At 41.5% G+C, this 23,030-nt stretch overlaps 1 protein-coding gene across 4 annotated transcripts in view; it reads left to right on the top strand.

Moving 5' to 3' along the window:
• The window catches only part of DLGAP1 (DLG associated protein 1), a 679,455-nt gene that overhangs the window by 640,846 nt on the left and 15,579 nt on the right, over positions 1-23,030 (top strand). For all 4 annotated transcript variants that reach the window (XM_030552824.1, XM_030552825.1, XM_030552827.1 and 1 more), the window contains 2 exons: positions 12,704-13,125; positions 22,034-22,125. In XM_030552824.1, coding sequence (XP_030408684.1) covers positions 12,704-13,125; positions 22,034-22,125 — 514 coding nt within the window. The remainder of the gene's footprint in view (positions 1-12,703; positions 13,126-22,033; positions 22,126-23,030) is intronic.

Below are 23,030 nucleotides of genomic sequence, written 5' to 3' on the forward strand. Positions count from 1 at the left end.
TTCACTGGGGAGTTTTGGCTGGAGTAATTGTGATTCAATGGGCCACACTGCCCAAAAGCCACTGTGCAGTAACATAGAGCCACTGTGAAGCATTGCTTCATTCCAGGCAGTAGGAGGAGAGTTCCCCTGTGCAGACTCTCCATGATGGAGAACTCCCTCTCCCCCAAGCAACTATGAGCCACTTCCAACTGGGGCCTGGCACCTTCCTACAGTCTGTAGGATTTGGCCCATTGACAGTAGTAGAGAGTGGGTCAGAAAAGTATTAAGCACTAATTTTCTATATTTGACTATTGCGCATTTGCTGAGATAATAACCAAATCACCTATTGCTTACACTATTGTTAAATAGACCAGACTGTCATTATCTTCTACCTGCGCATTTCTGCTGTGGTTCTAAAAGGTTAAGGGGACTTCAGAGGGGAAATGTGAACTGTAGTGACCTTGTTATGCTGTTGCTAAGCAAGGTCCTTGTTAACTGTTAAAACATCTCTTTCTGGAAGACATTCCTTTACATATGCATCCTGAGCCTCCACCCCCCACTGCTTTTCTAGTGTTAAGTAAATTAGCACATTTAAATAGGTGATGACAGCCACTTAACTCCTCCCCAAGGACAAAAGAAATAAGTGTCCAAAATAAGCCGACCATTGATAGTAAATACCGTACTTAAGCAGTATTCTCTCTGTTACTGTTTTTATTATTCTAGAGACCAAAATCAAGAGATAGGATTTTCCTATCAAGGTCTATACTGAGATAGCATTATTTCTGCATTACCTAAGGACAGCTGTGTTTTGGGATTCCTTGCTGATAAAGTTGAGGCTGCTGCTGTTTTGAGCAGAATGGTAAATAGTAATCCATCACGTACTGCCAGAAATGAACTGACTGATAAAAGACAGCAACCTAATAGTCAGAAAATGAGTGCACTCAAAACACAAAGGGCTTATCACGATTTGGATTCCTATGCATTTTGTTAACACAGTGGGAGGGACTTTTAATGAATATCTCTTAAAGGAATAGACTTGTAAATGGAGTGCATTCTTCCTAGCCCCAAACCACAACATCTGCAGAAAAACAGAGAACCCATTTCAGATGGATACGTGATAAAGAAATAAATGTGTTAAATCTTCTTCCAGGACACTGAAAGATAAAATACACTAGAAGGCTGACCCTAAAAGGATAAATATATTAATTGAATTATTTTCTTTGTGCACCAGCCAAATCAACATATGTCATGAAGCAACAAAATTGGCCTCCCTCTGCATCAGGAGCCCTCCCCTGTGGCATTCTACAAAGTCCATAATTTCTCAGTCCTCTCTTTCATTCTATCTACTTTGTCCCCCTTGGTCATCTTACTACTACCCTCAATCTTCACCACCATTCTGATGCTGATGAACCTCACCTCTCCATTCTTTTTATTTCCTTAATGACTCCTCCTCCTTCACCTTTTGTGTCTGGACCAAGTGAACAGGAGGGTTTGTCTCAGTTTCTCCATCTAAAAGGCTCAAAAACCAGAAGTGCTTCTTTTATAATAATTGGACGTATACCACTCTCCTAGAATTGGGAGAGACCTTGAAAGGTCATTGAGTCCAGCCCCATTGCCTTCACTAGCAGGACCAATTTTTGCCCCAGATCTGTAAGTGGCCCCCTCAAGGATTGAACTCACAACCCTGGGTTTAGCAGGCCAGTGCTCATGCAAGGGGAGCATCCTCAACCCACAGCTCTAGCTCTTCCATCTTCCTCCTCTTGTAGTGTCTGCACTACAGTGTCACAGCTACAGCACCATAGTGTAGATGCTTCCTACATCAGCTGAAGGGGTTTTTCTATAATAAATCCATTTCTCCAAGAGACAATCTTCCATTGTCCTAGCTGCATCTACACCAAGAGTTAGATTGACCTAACCATTCGATTGACCTAATTACTCACGGCATGAAATTTTTCACAGCCATGAGTGCCGGAGGTTGTTCTAATTTTTAAGTGTAGAGCAGGCCTCAGACTTCCATTCATCTCCACTATACATGACCTTGAATGCATCTTTTACTCGTAGCTCTCTTCCTACACTACCTGTGTTTATAAATTTGCCCATCTTTATCTCTGCATCGTTGTCCATATACAAAATGCCTTGGGTCCAAATCTGTTATGTTTTTTAATCCAACCCTGTGTCCTGTTTCCCCTTTATTATTATGATTCTTTCATACTGGCTCCCAAGCCCCAGCTCTGCAATGTCGCTCAATTATAGATGCCTTGTCCACCTTTTCATGTGTCCAAAGATCATGTGTAGCCTTATGAACTGGTTGCAGTAACTCACCCACCCCTCATCCTTCCCTTCTCCCCCATCATTGCTAACTACATCACCCCAGTCCTCTGATGACTCTACTGGCTTCCCACTCATTTAAGGAGAAATTTCAGAACTGCTGTCTTCATTTTTATAGGCTGGATCAGGGTCATGGACACTTATTTCGTGGTCCTACATTTTCTTCACTCCTCTCCTGATCTTTCCATTCACCTATGACTTGATCTTCACCTGAAGGGACCACCTCTAGGGCCTTGTCTACACCAGAGACTTGAATTGTTTGTGCTTCAACTACTTGTATCAAACGAATTGAAGCACAAACTATTCAGTGCACCCACATGGGCCATTCTGAATAGGTTTAAGCATTGTCACACATCCTCACTAGTACTGTTCTAGACTGATTCAACTGTGGTGCCCTTGCTGGGTGCCTGTCTCACTGCTCGATGGTAATTCACTGTCTCTGTTACCCTCACATTGTCCCCTCCATCCTGATATAGGCCTCCATGGTGTCCCCCCAATGTCTCCCATCTTTGTCTCTATGGTCTGCCCTTATCATACCTCTCATTCACATTCTAAGTTGGTACTATTATTGGTTCACTGGATGTAAGCCTGTCATAAATGGTTTATTAGAGACATGCAGCGATAGTTCATAGACCAAGAATACTGTCTTGGGGCAAAACAGGGATATTAACACCCACATAAGTGCCTTCCCACCTTTCCTGGCCAGGGAAAGCTGCCCTATTCTCCTGGATACACTTCTGCTCTGTCTAGTACATTAGATTTTATCTACTATGAGACTCTTTCACATTAAGGAATAGTATCTCAATTTTGGTTTTAACCGACTAAAATAGAACAATAACATATACTAACGAGGCTAAATTACAGAGCAAAATGTTTCCAGCAAAATGTGAAAAATCGACCAAGACCTCTACGATCACTGTAAATGTTATGAGAAGAAAAGAAAGAGAGCCCTCTTTTTACTCTGGCTTTTGTAAGTTTGTGGAGCAAAATCCTTCCTATGCTGCCTTTTTCACTTAGGCTGTAGCTTAGATGCTCTTGCATTAACATTAAAACAAACTTACATGGGTTCCTGCTTGTGTCACTTTAACACAAAAATTAATCTTCCAGCAAATTATTGGGATTTTGTTGTTGTATGTTTGTAGTCTGTTGTTTCTCTGTTGCAAGTCAAAATTTCTCAAATCTTAGATCCTTAGGTGAGGCATCTCCAAGCTATACTTGAGCTAAGATGCTAGGATTCATATTGACTTGGTTCTGATCTGAAGTATTGTTTGTCCCCACTTATTCTGTCAGTGGAAAAAGTTTCATTGAACAATTTAAAAAGATTGTAATAATGTAGAACAACAATAGAGGACTAGACGAAAGATAGTTACAAACAAAAGATTCCATAGCTTGATAGACCTGTTAGTCTATTACCTATGTTTGAAATGAATCTTGAAGATATATGTTTCAGGATCCTGCCATTACAATACCTATCAATGATATTGAATCTGCTGGCCTTTTCCACAACTTGCTTTTTTTAGTTAGCATCACCATAACCTTGGCAAGCAAGCACAATACAAGAAGCAACAGAACCGATAGGTACATAATGAAGCCAGTTGAAATTATTAGAACTGCTTTTGTGAGTTGCCATCTGTAAGATGCTTTGGAGCCTCTTGCAGTAGAAATGTAAACACGTTTCTCAAAAGGAACACAAAGAAGCAGCAGAGAGATGAATGCTAATGAATGACCCTGCTGTTGCTGTTCAGAACAGACACTGTATTGTGCCCCGTACTGGTTTATCCAGTCTGCGGTTTCATGGTTTTCTGCACCTTAGGCCAGATATCTGCTGCTGTTTGCCAAAGTTGTAATTATTACACCTTATACCTGCAGGGCACAAACGAGCATGAAAGCACAGAATCTAAAAGCAGGGGAAGAGGCAAGTCCATGAGTTCATGTTTTTAGATCCTTACTCGAACAGTCAGCAATTTATGAAGCTTTTTTTTCCAGACAGACTTAACTAGTTGTGAATGCTCTGTATGCATAAAGATGTTGTAAACTTTGCACATTAGCTGTAGAAACTCTCCTGCATTATTATTGTTATATTATTATTTATTTGTGTTGCTGTAGTGCAGTCATGTATGCAGCATGAAATTTTAATTAAATAAGCAGAAAGGTTTTGGATACAAATAGTAGTTTGTAAGAATAGAACATCTTAGAAATGGCTGGAGGACAGAAGTTACTTTCAGGAATAAACAAACATGAGCTGAGGCAGTTTGTATATGTATGCTCTGGGCACAAAGGCAGTGCCTTCCACCTACAGGCTTTTTCATTTTAATTCCTTTGTATTTCTTTGGCCAGGTCTACGCTAAAAAGTTAGGTCAGCCCAGCTACATTGCTCAGAGGTGTGAAAAATCCACACCCTTGAGCGACATAATTAAGTTCACCTAACCCCTGGTATAGACAGCGCTAGGTCGGATGACAGAAACGCTAGTGATGGACCGATTCTTCCATCAACCTAGTTCATAGAATCATAGACTTTAATGTCAGAAGGGACCATTATGATCATCTAGTCTGACCTCCTGCACAATGCAGGCCACAGAATCTCACCTACCCACTCCTGTATCAAACCTGTGTCTCAGCCACTGAAGTCCTCAAATCATGGTTTAAAAAGGTGCAGAGAATCTTCCAGCAAGTGACCCATGCACCACGCTGCAGAGGAAGGCAAAAAAAACCCAGGGCTTCTGCCAATCTGCCCTGAAGGAAAATTCCTTTCCAACCCCAAAGATGGTGATCAGCTAAACCCTGAGCATGTGGGCAAGACTCACCAGCCAGACAACCAGGAAAAAATTCTCTGTAGTAACTCAGATCCCACCCCATCTAACATCCCATCACAAGCCATTGGGCATATTTACTGCTAGTAGTCAAAGACGAATTAATTGCCAAAATTAGGCTATCCCATTATACCATCCCCTCCATAAACTTATCAAGCTTAGTCTTGAAGCCAGATATGTCTTTTGACCCCACTACTCTCCTTGGAAGGCAGTTCCAGAACTTCACTCCTCTGCTGGTTAGAAACCTTTGTCTAATTTCAAGTCTGAACTTCCTGATAGTCAGTTTATATTGCTTTGCCAACACATAATGAAACAAGCATATTTCCTAAATTCACCATTCAAACAACATTAAAATCTTGTCTGTATCAAGCACACAGAGCTGGATCTGTTTTACACACACTTTCCTCCTACATTACCTGACATGTCTTGAATGGCTGCTTGTAGCATCATATGGTTCTTCCACCCCATATACATTTGTATCATGATCTTCCACCACACTGCTGGAATTCTGCCATTCAAAGCATGGATTTTTATCAGAAGAGTGAATGAAAGGCAAGTTTTCATACTCTGGAATTTCTTCATAGTGGCACACATTCTCATATTCTAGTGGATAATCGCTTGTAAGAGAATTCAAGTGTGTTTGTGACAATTGCTTCCCTGAGAATATTTGTTCATCTAAAGACTCTAATCTTTGACTGTTTGATATATCATGCTGACTCCTATGTCTGTCTTTTTTTTTGTGATGCTGGGCTACCTATTTCTGCAGAACGTGCCTTGGCAGATTTAGTTTTCCTTTCGCTTGCTAGGGATGTTAAATTCCAGTTGTTACCAATACTATTCCCTTCCCCAGTGGGAAGACTAGCTATGGCGCCATCCATGGATTGGCTGCCCTTGGAAGGTGGATTAACTATGGCAAAGGGGGAGAACCTCTCTGATTGCTGTAGTGAGTGTCTACGCTGAAGTGACAGAGCTTTGAGTTATTTAATTCTAAGCTGATGCTGTATTCTGTTGAGAAGCCGTTTTTCTTTTGAAGGCAGATACCTTTACTCAGGCCACGTCCACACTACAAAGTAAAATCGAAATTAATAAAATCGATTTTATAAAACAGATTTTATAAAATCGATTTTACGTGTCTACACTAGGGCACATTACTTCGGTGGTGTGCGTCCATGGTCCCAGGCTACCATCGATTTCCGGAGTGGTGCACTCTGGGTAGCTCAGTAAAAGAATGGGACCAATAACTTCGATTTCCGTCCACACTAACCCTAAATCGATATAGTAAAATCGATTTTAGGGTTACTCCTTTCGTTTAGCTGGAGTACAGAAATCGATTTTAAGACCCTTAAAATCGATTTTAAGTGCCTTGTAGTGTGGACGGGTACAGCGTTAAATCGATTTAACGCTGTTTAAATCGATTTAACGCTGTAGTGTGGACCTGGCCTCAGTCCAGTGCAAAGAATAGTCTGTTAGGCAAGCATGTAGCGTTGTTTTATTAGATAAAAACAAAGGCAAGCAAAACTAGGATATTCTCTTTTATAGCAGAGTCTGTGTTTGGTGGCACCAGCTCATATTGAAAACAGGAAGGATGTACTCCTGAAAGTTTGAAAATGTGATGCTTCTGGCAATCCTGGTAAGCAGAGCTTGATGTTTTCACCTGTGGGATTTGTTGTGTATTGAAAGTCAGTTCAAATAGTCATTCCGTTCGCACAGATGCTAAGGTAGAATCATATCAGCATTTAACTCGAGCTTGGTTTACACTACCAACTTATGTCAGTATAACTATGTTGGTTAAGGGTGTGGAAAATCCACACCCCCGATCAACAACCTTTCCTCTGATGTAGACAGGGCTATGTCAATGGGAGGGCTTCTCCTGTTGACATAGCTATAACCTCTTGAGGAGGGGGAGTACCTACACTAATGGGAGAAGCTCTCTTGTTGGCATAGTAGCATCTTCACTAAGCTCTATAGGAGCACGGCTGCACTGGTGCAGTGCTGTAAGTGTAGACAAGCCCTAAGACACACAAACTGTGCTGAAATCACAAGAGACTTCTTGAGGGGCCTGAAGAAGATGTGCTGTCCATATTAAAGGAATTGCTTTCCCCCATGATTGCTGTCCCATGATATTAAGTATCATTAGAAGAGGAATGTTTTTTTATTTTTATTTTTCTGCTTTCTGTGGATCCTGACTGAACAACCGAAAGGGGAAAGTGTGTGTTTTTGTGGGGGGCGGGCACTGCAGGAAGAGGGAAATAATAAGAAATATAAAGTGAGAAAATGTGAAGAAAGAGTTTTGCTTATTAAAGAATAAATAAATACTTAAAACTGAAGAGATCTGTCTACATCATATTTTGTAGTTTGTCGGTGCAAATGGAGCCTATCATGTAAAACTTTAATTGGATAACTGACTTTTCCATCACCTAACAACCTTTTTTCAAAGCAGGTGTACAAAAGCAGCTGTTTTATTAAAAACGTTGTATGATGTAAAAAAAAGTCTCTCTAATTATAATAAGCTTGACAGATGCAGATATGACGTATCTGTTTTACTGAGAAGACAACTGATACCATTAATAATTTTCTGCATAATCCGTATGTCAGTTTTAGTATTGAGGAGCCCTTCCCAACTCCCATTTCATCTTGTTGTGCCTCTCTCAAAGCTTCATATCAATAGCCATTCTTCTTCTACTCCAGTAGGATTAAAGAGGATTCTCTTTGAAGTCTGTCAGTGAGGCTTCTTGCCTGGTCACTTTTAAACGATGCAAGATTCTCCCTCACCATCCTCCCATCTGTCACTCCACCAGGGATTAAATACACTTGACTAGATTTTGCTCTCAGTTACATACGGTAAATCTGGACTAACTCTTCAGTGGAGTAATCAGAAGAGAATGTAAATGAGAACAAATGAAAATGAGGTCTGAATTCAGCCTAGTGCTTCTCCAGCATTCCCACCCTGTAGAAGACTAGGCCTGAAAATAGAGCCATGGTCTTCGAAGGGTAGCATTCAAACTGGGCTAGCTGACAGCAGCTTGGAAAACAGATCATTTCTTTGAAAGGGAGTGAGAAGCAGGAGGCAATTGCCGTCTTGTACTCCAAAATCTGTGTTTACATTAAACAAAATTAAGGGCTGGATTCACCAGTACACTATTGCTGCTTTGCACTTCTCCCACAATAGAGCAGCTGTACACCTGGCTTAACTCAGGCTAATTAAGGGGGTGAGGCTCTGTGGCTACTTTGCATCACTGGAGCTGTGCAAAAGGATTTATGGCTGCAGAGATTACTGTCAGATTGTGAACCAAGTGTAAACTAATGCAGATTCAGACAGACACGATTGGAGACCGCCTGAATTAACTATGTGGCGAGCTGTGAACTGTACTCATTGCAGATGGATGTTCACTCTGAAGCCTAATTATGTTTATTTAAATATTATCCTTTTTACTTATTTATTTATTCTGCCTCTCTCTGTTCTCCTCCCTAAAGGGGTAGGCTAGGCAGCTGCCAAGTTGCTTTCTTCCTCTGTGTTCCCACACAGGTCTCCAGACCTCACCTACACACAACATTCACTTGACCCCTGTATTTCCCTCTGTTTCTCTTTACAATCTACAGCCCCTCATATTCACCATCTCTGCCATGCCACGTTCTCCTGCAACACACTCAGTTTCCTCCTGCAACCCTTCAGTCTGCCTCCTGCCCCTTATACTCCTCTTTGTTCTCTTCAGTTTGCCTCTTCCCCTCACACTCTTCTGTGCCCTCTCTGTCTGCCTCCTGCCCCTCAAGCTCTCCTGCTGCATCCCCTTTCAAGGTATGTCTACATTGCATGCTTCTTTTGGGAGTGCAGAGTGTACATATGCGCAGGCCCCCCTAGCATGGGTATAAATAGCAGTGTACCTGGTGAGGCATGGCTTAGGCAAGTAAAGATGTGCCTGAGAAGGCTGTGGGTATGTACTCGAGTACATACCCTACACAGCTCTCTGGTCACCCAAGCTGTGCCTCCCTCTCTACATTGTTATTTTCAGCTATGTAATGTCCCACTACCTCCCTCCTGCTGAAGTCTTTCTCTGCCACAGGAAAACACTCTGGCAGAGAGGCAGCAGGGGAAGGCTCACCAGCTTTTTCTGGTGCCCTTCCCTGCAGCAGTTAAAGGCTGTAGCGGGGGGGTTTCCCCACTTCCTTCCCCTACCAGACCCTTTTCCTCCCCACAGTGAGAGGCTCCTGTGGCAGAGAGCTGCTGAAGCCTTTACCCACTACCTCCAGGCTGCTATAGTCTTTCACTGACATGTGTTGCTACACACTGCACTGAGAACACAGCCTGCTTTTCCCTGCCGTGTGTAGGTACATGTACCGTACGTCATCAACACTAGTAGGCAGTATAGACTTAGCCTCAGTCTGCCTACTGTCCCGGCCTTTCTCTGACTCCCCATACTTTCCTGTACTATTTCCTCAACACACTCCCTGTTTCTCCTCCCCCAACAGTCCCATTCCTTGTATCTCCATATTCTCCCATCTCCTATCTGGCCCTTACGTGCTGACTAAACGGCTGCTTTCTTCCCTCAGAAGAGCCTGACTTTAGCCCTATTAGAAATGATAGGAGATGAAGGCCATATTTGCTGAGGGAAATTTCACTATCATTAACAAATCTTAGGACATGATGACCATCTTGCTGCGGGTAGCCTGTGTCTTTAGTCCTGCTGACAGTAATGGGAGATGGCGGCCATTACGGATATCGGCAGAAGATTGTGATATTGAGAGAGGAAATTAGAAAATCCCAGAATCCCTTAAAAAAACAATATTGTGAGACTTGCAATACAATTATGATAGTTGGCAATAATGACTTTTCGTGAAGAAGTAAATGAACCTATTCATGATTGAGGTAAATTAGAAATTAGAATATTAGAATATTTATGCTGAAAATACTTTTCCCTACCCACTCTGTCATAAAAATGCTTTATGTAATTAATTTGGTGGTCATAGTTTATTGGCAATCTCAGCAGAGAGGCAAAGACTGAATGTACATGGACACTGAACTACCCTGGCATCTGCAGGTGATGATATTGACCGGGGAAGCATGGTTTCTCATTTCTCTGGCTATGCCTGCTTAGTGCATAGAGAACTTCAGGCTAAGATTTTCAAAAGTTGTTGTACCAATTATATTAGACCAGTAAAAAAAAACCAGCAGGATCTTTTTAAAGGGAACAAGACAAAGATGCCACATTTATTATGATAACAATTTATGACTAATAACTAATATCTTAATTCTTATACACACACATTATACCTATTACCTATACACACACACACACACACACACATTCACATTATACCTAATACCTATACATACATACATTCACACACACACACACACATTCATCAGGTGTTCTGCAGCTGCTGCATAGTTACCAGTCCTGAAGATAGCTTAAGTTCATGGCTTGATTTTGCAGCTTGGGTTCATAGCTTGTGGCAGCTAACTGGCCAGGAAAGCTGGGCACAAGGCTGAGCTGGATCTCTGTTGGGCAGGCACCGATGTTCTTCCATGTTGGCAGCAGAATGTTACCCAGAGTCTCTCATCTCACCCTTCTTTTTTATAGGCTTTTAGTTTGGATTCAAAGTCTATAGGTCTTGCTGTGTCACGCTGCCTCTGGGTTTAGACTGATCACCCATCAATTGCAGGCGTGACTTTCAGCCTTGGACCTGGCTTTGATCTTCCTTCTGTTGTTCTATTGTCCTTTTCTTTTTAGGGTGGATGCTTCTTACTTTGTTTAGGGCTGTTGTCTAGGTCTTCAGCCGTTGCTATTTGAACTTTATGTCATCAGAACAGGCTGGGGCTGGAGGTTGATTCCATCGTTCATACATACCTCATTCACACATCTAAACTAAACGAATAAGATTACAGCAGGGTTTGCAAAAATGAAGGTTGGAGGAAGCTTTTACAAAATGGAGTGAGTGTTTTAAAATGGGGTTTGAATTACAATATGGAACAGAAGTTACAGTGTAGGCAAGTGTAGGTGAATGGTGAACAGAAGTTACATTAATAAAGTGAACAATTGAAAACAATTTCATTTATCAGTTCTACAAAGTCACTAATAATTTTGGCTGCCTCAGTTTTTGGGTGCCCAACTTGAGACATCTTAAAGGAAGTGTTATTCAGAGAATGGAAGTTCAACACTTTCTGAAAATCAGGCTCCTTTAAAGTGTCTAGTCTAATTGGCACCTTATAGACTAACAGACGTTTTGGAGCATGAGCTTTCGTGGGTGAATACCCACTTCCTCAGATGCATGTAATGGAAATTTCCAGGGGCAGGTATATATATGCTAGCAAGCAAGCTAGAGATAACGAGGTCAGTTCAATCAGGGAGGATGAGGCCCTGTTCTAGCAGTTGAGGTGTGAAAACCAAGAGAGGAGAAACTGCTTCTGTAATTGGCAAGCCATTCACAGTCTTTGTTCAATCCTGAGCTGATGGTGTCAACTTTGCAGATGAACTGAAGCTCAGCAGTTTCTCTTTGAAGTCTGGTCCTGAAGTTTTTTTGCTGCAGGATGGCCACCTTAAGGTCTGCTATAGTGTGGCCAGGGAGGTTGAAGTGCTCTCCTACAGGTTTTTGTATATTGCCATTCCTAATGTCTGATTTGTGTCCATTTATCCTTTTCCGTAGAGACTGTCCAGTTTGGCCGATGTACATAGCAGAGGGGCATTGCTGGCATATGATGGCGTATATTACATTGGTGGATGTGCAGGTGAATGAACCAGTGATGGTGTGGCTGATCTGGTTAGGTCCTGTGATGGTGTCGCTGGTGTAGATATGTGGGCAGAGTTGGCATCGAGGTTTGTTGCATGGATTGGTTCCTGAGCTAGAGTTATTATGGTGTGGTGTGCAGTTACTGGTGAGAATATGTTTCAGGTTGGCAGGTTGTCTGTGGGCAAGGATTGGCCTGCCACCCAAGGCCTGTGAAAGTGTGGGATCATTGTCCAGGATGGGTTGTAGATCCTTGATGATGCGTTGGAGGGGTTTTAGCTGGGGGCTGTATGTGATGGCCAGTGGAGTCCTGTTGGTTTCTCTCTTGGGTTTGTCTTGCAGTAGGAGGCTAGCACACATATATATACCTGCCCCTGGATATTTCCATTACATGCATCTGAGGAAGTGGGTATTCACCCACGAAAGCTCATGCTCCAAAACGTCTGTTAGTCTATAAGGTGCCACAGGATTCTTTGCTGCTTTTACAGATCCAGACCAACACGGCTACCCTCTGATACTAGTCTAATTGGACATCCAGAGTCAATAGTTATCTCTGAAAGTCTTGACCTAGTCTCCAGGCCTGTCAATCCAAAAACCATCACAAGCGCTAACTTCAAATCATAATTTGGCGGAGGTGGGGGAAATGTTTGTTCAAAGAAAAAAATCTATGCCGATAAATATTATGAACAAGAAAAATCGGTCTTTCTGTTTCAAATCTATAGGGACAGCCATTCCCTCAGTCTCTGCAAGGAGAGACAGAATCTTAGAATATCCTCTGTTACTGTATTTCCAGTGTATCATTGGAATGTTTGTCTCGGAAAATCTCTTTAACACTAAGCATTTTGTTTTTATGTTCTTTGAAGCTTCCGCAGGTTTACTCGATCTAATAGTGTAACAGCAGCTGTGCAAGCAGACCTGGACTTCCATGAGAATTTTGAAATATCAGTGGACCCTCAGGAAGACAATACATGCACTGGGCAAATATCAAGACAATATTCCCGAGATGCAAGCACCTCCACTGTTAGCATACAGGGTTCAGGAAACCATTATCATGCATGTGCAGTAGATGACGACTTCGATACAGATTTTGATCCTTCAATTTTACCCCCTCCGGATCCCTGGATTGATTCTATAACTGAAGATCCTCTGGAGGCCGTTCAAAGGTCAGTTTGTCACAGAGATGGGCATTGGTTTCTGAAGCTTCTTCAAGCAGAAAGAGATCGTATGGAGGGCTGGTGCCAACAGATGGAGAGAGAAGAACAGGAAAACAACTTACCTGAGGACAGTAAGTAACTGAATACAATAATATCACTGCTAGAAATAGTCATTTCAGAGCTGATCCAAAGCCTGTTAAAGTCAGCAGGAGTCTTTCCATTGACTCCTATGAGGTTTGATAAGGCCATTTGCCATTTATCTGTACAATAATCAGATGATAGGCCTGGTTATCAGAAGTGCCTAGTACCTGTAACTCCATTTGAAGTTGGGAGCTGCAGATGCTCATCAGCTCTGAAAGTCAGGCCATAATAGTTTCCGTGGATACCATGTTCCTAAGAGGTTGTGGATGAAAATTAAGCTGTCATGTGTACATTTGTATAGATGACATGCATGGACCTTATTTAGATATACATCCACAGTGTATGGATTGGCATATGAAATCATTTTTCTGGGTTATATTATATGTGATGCTGTCAAGAGTCACGGCTTTCTGGGTAAATGCTCCTCATTATACGATAATGAGATGTTGGGAGTTGCACAGCTAATTTTTGGCCACTGAACTGGTCCTCTAGATATTGCAGGCTCCCATATTCTGTGACTGTCACACACTAGGTGTATATATATATACAGAATGTGGCCTCTAATTTTGCACATGAAAATATTACACAACACTGTGAGTACAAGGCACATAACACACAAATTTGGCACACTCATACTGCAACCTATTTATTTTTCACTAGCCTCATTATCAGAAATGGCTGAACTATTGTTACTGAAACTATTCAACCCAATGTAGAAACCAGCCATGGGGAATTTCAGACCAAATGGTTGTAATTTGGCAAGATAGTAAACAACTGAAAATGGGTTTATAACAAAGTGTTACCAAAACCTTAACTATAGGATATAACTACCCATTCCACCTATCCAAAAAACTGTAGCCCAAACCACAACTTCCAGCAGCAGATCCAAACTTCCCACATTTGGGGTGTGTTTGGATTCAGGGTTTTGGTTGGGTTTCATCTGTAATGTGTATAGTGTTTATTTGCACAGGACCCATGCCAGAATGGAACAGTTACCCCCTGTAGGTATGCAGATGATACAACCCATGAACGAGGCTGTGGGGGTTATAGTGAAAAGTGTGTGCACACACATACATATATGGGAAAAATAAATATCAGTCCGATCACAAAATATACTTGCCTGCTTGTTACCATAATGACTGATGATAATGGAAAAACCTAATGATATTTTACTTGCCCATCAAAACAATTACTCATCTAGGACAAGTGGGGAAATTGAATTTAGTAAGGCTAATTTATACACAGCTTTTAGTGAGAAGTTTGTTGATGTATTTCATTTTTCTTTTTAATTATAACGTTTTTAAATTTTTAGCAATCAGTGGAAAAATTCTAATTTGGGATGAGTAAGGTGGGAGTTATGTAGGCTCTACTATTGCCTCCTTGTACAGTACAAGTTGCATTTTATATATCCTGCAGATTATTTATCTGCCTCTTTATTAACTGGCACTTCCTGGTTTTGGTGTAGGTTACAGGGGGTAAAAGGATCAACCTTGTTTAACAACCATTAGTGAGTTACTGGGTTCTTTGTGATGTCATCTGCGATTCTTGAATGTGACAGCTGCTTCCTGTGGACATTGTGTTTGACATTCCACTGCAGGACAGAGTTTCCTATTCTACCTGAAGCCAAATAAAAGCATATGGTGAGGGCTACAGTAGCCAGCTCACTCATGCTGAGAACAAAAGCTTGTTGTTGGAAACTCAGAAGCAAATCATGTCTTTTTCATACACACACACACAAACTCTGCAGAGAAGGAGGAAATTTGTAATTGAGAAAATGTAAGTAGAGCAAGGAATGCATCTCTTGTTTTCAACCTTCAACTCTGACAGTCTGCAGTGTGTTTTTGGCCTGATAACAAAATAATGAAAATCTGCAGTGAGCGAGGTTTCTTCAATGCCATGGCAGCTGACAGAATGCTTGTTCTCTCAGCACTTGAAGTAAAATGATACAAGCTTCTCTCAGACAATGCAGCCCTTGTGTGAAACAGCTGTCTCTGGGAGACGGCTCGCTGCTATTTGACAGTAGTTTGTATGTTACATAGATACGTTTGGTATTATCTAACTGGGAATGAATCTACCAGATGGGACTGAATGTTTCTAGCTAGGAATGAAGTCTACTGCTTTGTATAAAAACACAGGTTAGGGTTTCAGTCATTCCAGGGAGAAATACCAGTATGCATAAATATGGCTTTGCCCCCACTTTCTTGTCATAAACTACTTATTGTATGGAATTTGCTGGTTTGATCTGAAAACATTTCCTCATAAAACTGTAGCATGTGTAGTAGGCAGATTAATACCACTTTATCTTTGTATACTCACTCTTACAGTCAGGATACCTGATACTCCTTCAGCATATTTTACTATTTCGTGAATTCAGCAATGATTCTAGAGCTTTCTCTTTATGAAAGGAAAGAGCTGGAAATAAAGATGCAAACCTAACCATGTATTAAGGACCTCATCCAAAGCCTACTGAAGTCAATGGGATTCTTTCTATTTATTTTAATTGACTTTGTATCAGTCCTTTAACCGACCCTACCACACAACAAACTCTGACAAACCTTACATCAGTGGGCCAGATTCTCACTCTCACACTATTAATCAATAGAGATATGATCTCAAGGCACATTTGCAGCTGGTTGTGGGTTCAAACAAAAGCATTCTTACAATCCTTGGGCCATTTACTGAATTCACGTGGAGTTTCAAAGGAATTTGAAAATTAATTTGATTTCATTAAATCTTAAGAAACATTTAATCTGTGTGAAGTAGTGTAGCTTATTGACTCATAAACTTTCAGATGACCATCCAAAGCAAACAGTGGGTCTGATTCACCGTAAGTCCTGGGTTTTAGGCAGGTATACACCAGTGTAATACTGGTGAAATGGAGAGGTGAGTCAGACCCAACAAACTAAAGACTAAGAAAGAAAACAAAAGAACTTAACTAAAAGTGTGCCCATCATCAATCTTATCACTTAGCCTGTATACTGTACCCCTTTGGGCTTGTCTAGACATAAAAGTTGACCTCAAATCTGCAGTAACTCTGTATTCAAATCTAAGGTCTCTGCTAAGCAAAGGCAACAAACTGTGACAAATTAATGTGGGACTGGCAAAGTTTTAGTAATCTGTTTTAAATAAAGCATGAAATGTGAAGCTAAGGAAGGAAAGGTTGGGGAGAGATAGGAGTGACTCTTCTTTCTGCAAGTGATTATGCATGAGAAAATAAAACTAAACATTGATTTCTCCTTGTCCCTCAGATGTATTCCTGTAGTACTAATTATGAGCAAATAAAATCATCAGTTTTTCCTACAGCTCCCTGGCTCTTTCCTGTACTCTGCTTTTCTATGACTCTTCTCCCCAACTAGTTCCCTCTACACCAGCTTATTTCCCAAAGTCTCAGAAGAGCCAGGTCCCAGATGTTATCCTTGCCAGCGTACAAAGATTTAAAGAAAAGTGAAATATCCACAGGCTACAAAATACAATACACCTCTACCCCGATATAACGCTGTCCTCGGAAGCCCCAAAATCTTACTGCGTTATAGGTGAAACCGCATTATATCAAACTTGCTTTGATCCACCAGAGTGTGCAGCTTCCCCCGACCCTGGAGCGCTGCTTTACCGCGTTATATTCAAATTCATGTTATATGGGTCGCCTTTTGTCGGGGTAGAGGTATAACTAGAAAACTTGTCAGTCATACTAATAAAAACCAGGAAAATCAAAGGACCAAGGGCCTGATTCTGCAGTGCTTATTCATATTAAGTGGCACTTACAAACCCAACTAGTGCCGTTAATCTTCGATGAGATCACTCACAATAATAAATGCTACTCAGTGTAAGGTTGTAGAATCAGTCCTTAACTTGTTTCATTCAGCTTTTTTCTCCTTAATAGCTGACTAAGGACAGGAGTGTTAGCATTAACTTTGAATTTCCTGGCTTTTGTCATGCTTTGAGTTATTTAAATGCAAATCTATTGATACAAATAGGCTAAATATTGGTCCATCCTGGCTGGGAAATGGATTGTACCATCTCTATGGCAGGGTTCTCTTTCACATGCACAGTGCACAACTCTGCAACACAAACCTCAGTCCTGGTCCATTTTATTTTCTGCCACTGTTCCCTCCCCTTATTCCTGATGCTCATCCTTGCAGTCAGCCAGTCTTCTATCTTCTGTTATCCAGCTGTCAGGTGTTAGAGGGACAGGGTGAGTAAGATAATATCTTTTACTGGGCCAACTTCTGTTGGTGCAAGAGGCAAGCTTTCCTCTCTCACCAACAGAAGTTTGCCCACCCTCTTTGTTTCTCTAATATCCTGGGACCAACAGGACTACAACAACACTGTAAACATCAGGTGTTCATATTTTATGTGGCATTTTATGACCACAGTCCCAAAGTGGTTCCTTTGTTCTTTGTTAGACACTTTGTTAGGTCCATCATAATCAAAGTGCAAAGAGTTTGGCTTGTGTTTAGAGGTCAAATAATATTTTTTAAAAGCTCATCATATTATGACTTTCCACATCATCTCAATTTTACTACTTTGTCACTTTTTTCTATTTCTTGTTACCCTTTGATACATAGGCAGGCAAACTCCTTTCAATGTGTACCAAACTCCACTTTTTGCAATCACTTTTTGTCTTATGGGGGGGGTGGATTTTCCCTCCTCTGCCCCTGCGTTTATTTATATATCATCCAAAATGTGTACTAGACACCATTAGAAACGATGGTCCTTGCTCCAAAGAGTTTATAGTCTGTATGGCTTTAAATAATACCTACCTATTTTCATCAGTAGATCTCAAAGAGCTTTATAAAGGAGGTCAGCATCATTATTCACATTTTACAGAGAGAGAAAATGAGGCACTCCGGGGTGAAGTGACTTGCGCAAGGTCACCCAGCAGCCAGTGGCCAAGATGGAAATAAAACTCAGGTCTCCTGAGTCCCTGCCCAGTGCTTGATGTACTAAACCACTCTGCAAATTTACCAGATTAAGACCATGTCTGCCCTGGGAAATTGACTAGGTTAGCTATTCCAAATTAAATATTTCACTATAGCTCTCCCCCATATAGACACTTTATTCTGGAATAAAAGTGATTTTATTCCAGAATAATTATTTTGCTTGCAGAATCACCTTTTTCCCAGAAGAGTGTGTCCACATGGGGGAGTTATTCGAGAATAACTATAGTGGGTTCACTTTTTCTCAATAGCTATGATGGGCAGTTCTCCCCACATAGGCAAGGTCAAGAAGTGGATTTATGAGGGAAGGGATGTCCAGGCTATTAGGAATAGAAGTATATGGTGGTTGTGGTCTGTTATGACTGCGTCTTGATGGATTTAATGAACAGGAGGGATTGTTTGTTTGCTTACTTTGTAAATTTTGTTTGTAGCATTATGAACTAAAGTTGTGAGTTTTAATGTTTTAATATATACTACTTTCTTCCTGCACTGACCTCCCTGTGCTGCTTAAAACTCCATCTGTCATTTTCTGATATATTGTCACTTTCTCTTATTCACTTAGTATTTGTCCCCAAACTTGTATTGAAGAATGGAGCCTTTCAGAATTTTAGCCAGAAAAGTGCATGAGTGTGTTTTTATTTCTTTTACCACAGTACACCTTAACCCTTCCATTTCTGGCACTAGAGATTTTGACTGAGTCAGTGAAATGGGCATGCTGCCTTGAAAACAAAAAGCAACAAGTGTTATAAGGCAGTATTTAGCTATTGAGAAGACTTTTTGCCTTCTGGGAGATTCCTTTCAGTCTTTCGGGTGCTTTGTTTGAAGTCTTTTTTTTAACTTGTGTGACAGGGTTGGTCTTGTTGACTGGTAACATGTTAATAGACTGCTTGTTTTCGAGGGTTAGGAAAATCAGTGACACTTGACTAGATACAGCAGGAGCTACAGCAGAAGTGATAAAATGGAGAACAACATCAGCATGCATCTCTCAATCAACTGGGGTAAAGGTTTTAAACAACTAGCCAGTCATAGGCAGTCAGGGGTAAGAACTTCCTCCCCCCCCCCAGTTCTATCTAATGATATTTTAGAATCTTAAACTTAAGTTTTCTTTAAAAACAAAAAGGAAAGGGTGCATCCCCCACCAAAAGTGTATTTTAAATTCACTTCTAAACAGACCTCAACATTACCTCCATGCAATCAATGTACATTTCATATAAAGTTCTATCTTAACTTTTTACTGAGAAGCTGAGGGACCATTTCCCCCCTCTCAACTACTAAGCTGTGTTGTGAAGCATCAGACGGCCAAGCTCCAGAGAAGGCAGCTGTTCTGAAATATACACACTGGGAAGAGTTTCTATAACAATGGGAACCACATGAAAGGTCTCAAAATAGCTCCTCCCCATCATTGAAAGTTCCTTTCAGTTGAGTGGTTTGCACACTCGGTTGCATAAATGACTAGACACTCCAAGGGGTGCATTTTCAGCACAGTGCACAGGGAATTAGACACACAATCTTTACTAACAATAATGACAGTTGTAAGTAGAATTCCCGGTACAACATGCTGAAAATATTTCACTTAGTGAATCTTCCAGTTCAGAGCTATTTCCTGGCAGCGCTGAGCTCTGGGAGCAAAGTGGGAGGCTTGGGACTGTGCTTGTGTGTGCATGGCGTTCTTTTCTGTAGGGCTCTGAAGGGAGAATCCATAAAAGGCTCCTCCCCAAACACCCCCCTGACTATTTTACCGTTCCTTTTACATTTACAGTGTAGTCTATGTCCAACTTTACTTCCACCTGGCTAAGTTGTTGTGCTACATTAATCAGCTTTAAAAGGATAAAGCATGGAGCTGTGATTGTATAGCTGGCTTCACTTAAGCCTACTTCAGTTCATAACTTAGTTTTGTCCCTATTTAGTAGGTAGGTGTCTCTGTGTTTCTGAATACCCAGAATAGTCTTTCAGTGTTAAATGGTTTTGTGGCAGTGCTTTGGTAGCCACCTCTAAAGTCTGGCCTGTGCTGAGTGGGCTGAGTTCTTTAAAGCGGATTTTACAACCGCAAAGTGTGGAAGGGATTTTCCTCCTTTGAGCTCTCCTCAACACTGTGTTTGAATTTATAGGGGTTTAGCATGGTCCATAGACAGGGCATCGACTTGGGAGTCAGGAGAACTGGGATCTATTCTAGGTTCTGCCACTGACCTGTGATCTTGGGCAAGTCACTTCACCTCTCTGTGCCTCAGTTCTCCCTACTTCACGTTGTCTATCTTGTCTATTTAGACTGTAAGCTCCTCAGGGACTGCCTCTCTCTCTGTTCTTGTACACTGCCTACCACGATTGGGCCCTATCTTAGTTGAGGCCTCCGGGCGTTACAATAATTATTTTAATATTAATGGTTCGAATCAAAGCAGAATGAATGTTGCTCACGTCTTTCATTAGTTAAGTGGTAAATACCAATTTAAGTTCATCCAGAATGTTGTAAAACCATATATTATGGGCTGGATTCTCGGGTCTACTATAACTCATTGTACCACTCTGATGGTGCAAAGAGGCCATAAAGCTGACTTAACTGACCAGTGTGCGGGAATCGCCAAGAGTTGCAAAGCTGCCATAGTGACGCTGTGCTGCCTTCCTTTGGCTCACCAATGTAGTAGACGCAGTTGGGGGAAGCATGGCATGGAGCACCGTTATGCTCTGGTGAGTGTTGGCTACTGAAATGGGCAGTTAGGGTCATAGGTGGCTGGGGATGACTGAGAGCAGCCCTGAAGCTGCTCAAAGTTGCAGTGGTGACCGGATGGCCCTAGGACCAGGGTGGAGGTTGTAAATGTGACATAGAGCCACTGTTCCCTCCTCCTGGGACCAGCACCAGCCAGCAGTCAGCCAGACCCAAGAATTGGGCCCTCTGTTTCTGAAAGAAACAGCAGAGGTATTGGTAGAAGCCGTGTTTCCCCAATATGGCACATGATTAATTACACATTTGTAACACTTTCTGAAAGCTCTTTACCATTCTGCATGTGAGGCCAGGTCAACACTAGAAACTTTGGCAGGTATAACAGTGTCAGGGTACATCTATAGTACCCGCTGGATCGGCGGGTAGTGTTCAATGTATTGGGGATCCGTTTATCACTTCTCGTCTGGACGCGATAAATTGATCCGCTAATCGACGCCCGTACTCCACCTCGGCAGGAGGAGTAAGCAGAGTCCACGGGGGAGCTGCGGCAGTCGACTTGCCACAGTGAGGACAGCCAGGTAACTCGAACAAAGATACTTCAACTTCAGCTACGCTGTTGCGTATCTTAGTTCGAACCCCCCCGCTAGTGTAGCCCAGGCCTCAGAAAGGGGGGTGATTTTTCACAACATTTCTATATCAGCAAAAGCTATTGTGTAGATGTGGTTATACAAGCATAGAAGTGTGCTTCCACAGTTCATTAATTCAAACAGAAAATTCACCAAATAACTCAAACCAAAGCTATTCCCCTGACCAACACAGGAGCCCAGAGACCTTTCACTCTACACCTCTACTCCAGGGACAGTCACAAGAGCCAGCCTCTGTCCTGCAGGTCCCCACAACTGAGTGCTCTCAGCCCTTTGTAAGTATGACCCGGCTCCTTCCCAACTGGGTCTGATAATCAAACAGGGTTGGCTGATCGCCAGCCCCCCGGCCTTTAAAAGGGCAGATCACCCTGTTACACCAATGTTTTCATTTGGGGATCCCGTATAAGCTATACCAGGAAAAAACACTTTTTGTATAACTATCCTGGCAAACCTTTTCTAGTGTACAGTTGGACTTAACTGTTATCAGCTGCTCTAGAATGCATGAGTCAGAGGTAACATTCTTTTAAAAAATGAATGATGTTTACTCCATAACTTCTTCATTGGTGTATATGGTTCAGTCACTACAGAAGGGCACTGGTCTAACTGGTGCTTGTCTAACCAGTGTCTAACTAGTGCTGACTTATCTTTGCTTTCCTGTCAGTTCTAGGGAAAATTCGAACTGCAGTGGGCAGTGCACAGCTTCTTATGGCCCAGAAATTTTACCAGTTCAGAGAACTGTGTGAAGAAAATCTGGTATGTAATGTTTATTATAGATATGATTGTGCATCTGTTATAGCTAAGGAATTTACTCTGTGAGTCACTATGCCTTAAGCTGTATAAAGCTTTTTCTATATTAGAATATCTGCAATTTATTCCAATAAAGGGCTTGATTCCTCCAACCAATGTAAATCCATTGAATTTAATCGAGTTACACCAGTGTCAAAACAGTGGGAGATCAATGTGAGGCCCATAATAATTAAAAAAGAGAGAAACTCAAAAGGCTCAGAATGAAATTCAATGGGAGCTTTGCCAATGACTTCTACAGCAGCAGGATTTCACACTTGGAATTTGGATTCTTTTCAGATAAGCGCCCAAACGTTTGGATGCTTTTCAAAACTGAGTTGACCTCTTGAGTCTTCAAAATTGGACTGGAAATCTTTTGGGATGACAGTTTCTCATGGGATTTCCAGTGCTGCTTGCTTTCAGTTGGACAGATGTGCTATAATGCAATATCTGTTATGGAATTTTGGCCCATCTGCTTCCAAACCAAGGAAGTGTAGCATTTTGCAAAAATGAAAAATGATGAATAATTGAAACTGACCAAACTCTTCCAAATCTCCAAAAAGGCAAAGAGGCAAAAGAAAGTTCTTAATTTCTCAGAATCAGTTTGCCTATCCCTAATAATGCACAATACATTGTATACCACATACCTAAAATGTTGATAATACTTTGCATTTATCAAAGATTTCAAACCATGTTTTACACTACTGTATATACTCGTTTATAAGCTGACCCCCCATGATGGTTAGGTAAAATTAGCAAAAACTGTATAACCTTTTCATAAGCCAACCCTATATTTCAGGAGTTGGAAGAGTTTGGCTCCTGGCCCGTTAGAGTAAGCCGCTAGTGGCCCGGGATATTTTGTTTACCTGGAGCGT

The sequence above is a fragment of the Gopherus evgoodei genome, chromosome 2, assembly GCF_007399415.2.
Source record: "Gopherus evgoodei ecotype Sinaloan lineage chromosome 2, rGopEvg1_v1.p, whole genome shotgun sequence".
NCBI classification, from domain to species: Eukaryota; Metazoa; Chordata; order Testudines; family Testudinidae; genus Gopherus; species Gopherus evgoodei.